The sequence below is a fragment of the Sus scrofa genome, unplaced genomic scaffold (assembly GCF_000003025.6).
Source record: "Sus scrofa isolate TJ Tabasco breed Duroc unplaced genomic scaffold, Sscrofa11.1 Contig1193, whole genome shotgun sequence".
In the NCBI taxonomy this organism is placed as follows: domain Eukaryota; kingdom Metazoa; phylum Chordata; class Mammalia; order Artiodactyla; family Suidae; genus Sus; species Sus scrofa.
In genome coordinates this window covers 80481-83148 of record NW_018084829.1, presented here as the reverse complement: position 1 = coordinate 83148, position 2668 = coordinate 80481, and the positions used below count along the sequence as shown (strand labels likewise).

The following is a 2668-nucleotide window of genomic DNA, read 5'->3' as shown; positions in this document are numbered from 1 at the left end:
TATGATTGGCAAACCTCAGTCTGGGATTCTCCCATCAAAACACATCTCTTCTCCCAGCCATCTCCCTGTCACCATTATCTGTTTCAAAGAATAGCATGACTTCTCTTTTATTTGCACATTCATCAACCATCAAGACTTTATCAGTTCATTATTTCTCCAGAAAATTCTCACAACTTTTTTCAACCTATGTGAAGATGTTAACCACATTTAGGAGTTTTATTTTTGAATAATGGCTAAAGATTTCTTTGAATTAAATATTACCTAATTACCATGAAGATAATTTTTATTACTCAATGAATTTATTACATTTATAATTGTACAATGATCATCTCAATCCAATTTTATAGTATTTCCATCCAACACCCCCAGCACATCCCCCCACCCCCCAGCCTGTCTCCTTTGGAAACTGTACGTTTTTCAAAGTCTGTGAGTCAGTATCTGTTCTGCAGAGGAGTTCACTATGTACTTTTTTCAGATTCCACATGTAAGTGATAGCATTTGATGTTGGTGTCTCATTATCTGACTGACTACCATGAAGATAAATTTATCTTGATTTCAGTAGCTCTACTCTGAGTACACTTAGTTATTTGAGTCACAGATATATTAATTATCATATATTTTTTCCACTCTTCTTTGGCTTCCTAAACAGAGTCACACTTACTATCTTCAGAGTGACCATGGCCAACCTGACCTCGATGAGTGGATTCCTCCTCATGGGGTTTTCTGATGACCATAAGCTTCAGATTTTACATGCACTGCTGTTTTTGGTGATATATCTATTGGCCTTGACAGGCAACCTCCTCATTATCACCATCACTACCTTGGACCGTCACCTCCATTCCCCCATGTATTACTTCTTGAAGCACCTCTCTCTTCTGGACCTCTGTTTCATCTCTGTCACAGTCCCCCAGTCCATTGCAAATTCACTTATGAACAATGGCTACATTTCTCTCGGTCAATGCATTCTTCAGGTTTTCTTCTTCATAGCTCTGGCCTCATCAGAAGTGGCCATCCTCACAGTGATGTCTTATGACCGGTACGTAGCCATCTGTCAACCACTGCAATATGAAACCACTATGGACCCCTGGGCCTGTAGGCAAGCCGTGATAGCTGTGTGGGTTACTGGGGGCCTCTCTGGGCTGACACACACAGCAATTAACTTCTCTGTCCCTCTCTGTGGGGACAGAGTCATTCACCAATTCTTCTGTGATGTTCCTCAGATGCTGAAACTAGCTTGTTCTTATGAATTCATTAATGAAATTGCAGTGGCTGCATTCACGACCTCGACAGCCTTTTTCTGTTTGATCTCTATTCTGCTTTCCTACACGCGTATCTTCTCTGCAGTGCTGCGGATCCCATCAGCCCAGGGCCGGACCAAGGTCTTTTCTACCTGCCTACCACACCTACTTGTAGTCACTTTCTTTCTCTCAGCTGCGGGCTTTGAGTTTCTAAGGCCACCTTCTGATTCTCAATCAGCTATGGACTTCATGTTCTCCATATTCTATACTGTGGTACCTCCGACCCTCAATCCCGTTATCTATAGTTTACGGAATAAAGCCATGAAGGCAGCGCTGAGGAAGGTACTGTCGAAAGAAGAATTTGCTCAGAGAAAGAAGTACTTTAAAGCCATTTTTCAACTCTGAAGGACCATACGAGAAAAGCATTGTTATTATGGTTCATATTGTAAGAGGAATAAATCTGACTCCTTCCCAGACCAGAACTCCCTTCCAACCTTTCTATTCTTTATATTCTCCTCGAAATACAATTCTTCAAAATTTAAGATGTTATGCTTCTGAGGACATTGGCCTTGTTCCCATCAGTTCAATTGTATTTTTAGGCATATTTTGAGAATTTTTCTGAACTAAAAGGGAAAAGGCAATTAGTTTGGGATTTGACAATTATAACTTAAAGTTGGCTTTTAACAAATCGACTCCAGACTGCTGTCAAGTGATCTGATTGTGTTTACGAGATAGTATATCACGGTGTATGTATGTGATTTCCAGTTCACCTCCAAGTTTCCTATATGCATTAAGTACCCATATTAATTTTTCCTTGCTATTATGTATTATAATAGTTTTCCCCACAGCAGTTTATTCAGTCTCTAATAAATGTCCACATTTTTTCTTTTAGCTCTACATACAATTCTTCTAGCTATGCCATATCATCCCACTTCTATCAATTGAGACACTAAATTTAGGAGAGATTAATTTTCTTGAGATTTCTCAAATAAAAAGTAGTAAATATATGGAGTTCCCATTGTGGCTCAGTGGTTAAATCACCAACTAACATCCATGAGGATGTTAGTTCGATCCCTGGCCTTGTTAGTGGGTTAAGGATCCGGCGTTGCCATGAGCTGTGGTGTAAATCATAGACATGGCTCAGATCTGGCATTGCTGTGGCTGTGGCGTAGGCCTGCAGCTGTAGCTCTGATTCAATCCCTAGCTTGGGAACCTCCATATGCCCCAGATGTGGCCCTAAAAAGATAATAGACAAACAAACAAAAAAAAAGTAGTAGTATGTGATTCAAACTCACATTTGTCTGATTCTAAACTCACCTCTTTGCCTCTATGCATTGCAAATGCTTTGTTTCCCAAAGTGAGTATGTGTGTACATGTATCATCTATTAAAAATAAGCATATTCCATTATTATTCACTAATGAAGTAGTCA

The 2668-nt window shown here is 39.7% G+C and overlaps 1 protein-coding gene across 1 annotated transcript; it reads left to right on the top strand.

Moving 5' to 3' along the window:
* The first annotated feature begins 677 nt into the window (after positions 1-677).
* LOC110258058 (olfactory receptor 14J1) lies at positions 678-2004 on the top strand. The gene has a single exon (XM_021081028.1). It carries the CDS (start codon positions 678-680, stop codon positions 1641-1643), a length of 966 nt encoding a protein of 321 aa, XP_020936687.1. The 3' UTR covers positions 1644-2004.
* Positions 2005-2668: the final 664 nt, after the last annotated feature.

Excerpts from the sequence above, each read along its gene's own strand:
- LOC110258058 (XM_021081028.1), top strand. The coding sequence starts at position 678 with ATGGCCAACCTGACCTCGATGAGTGGATTCCTCCTCATGGGGTTTTCT.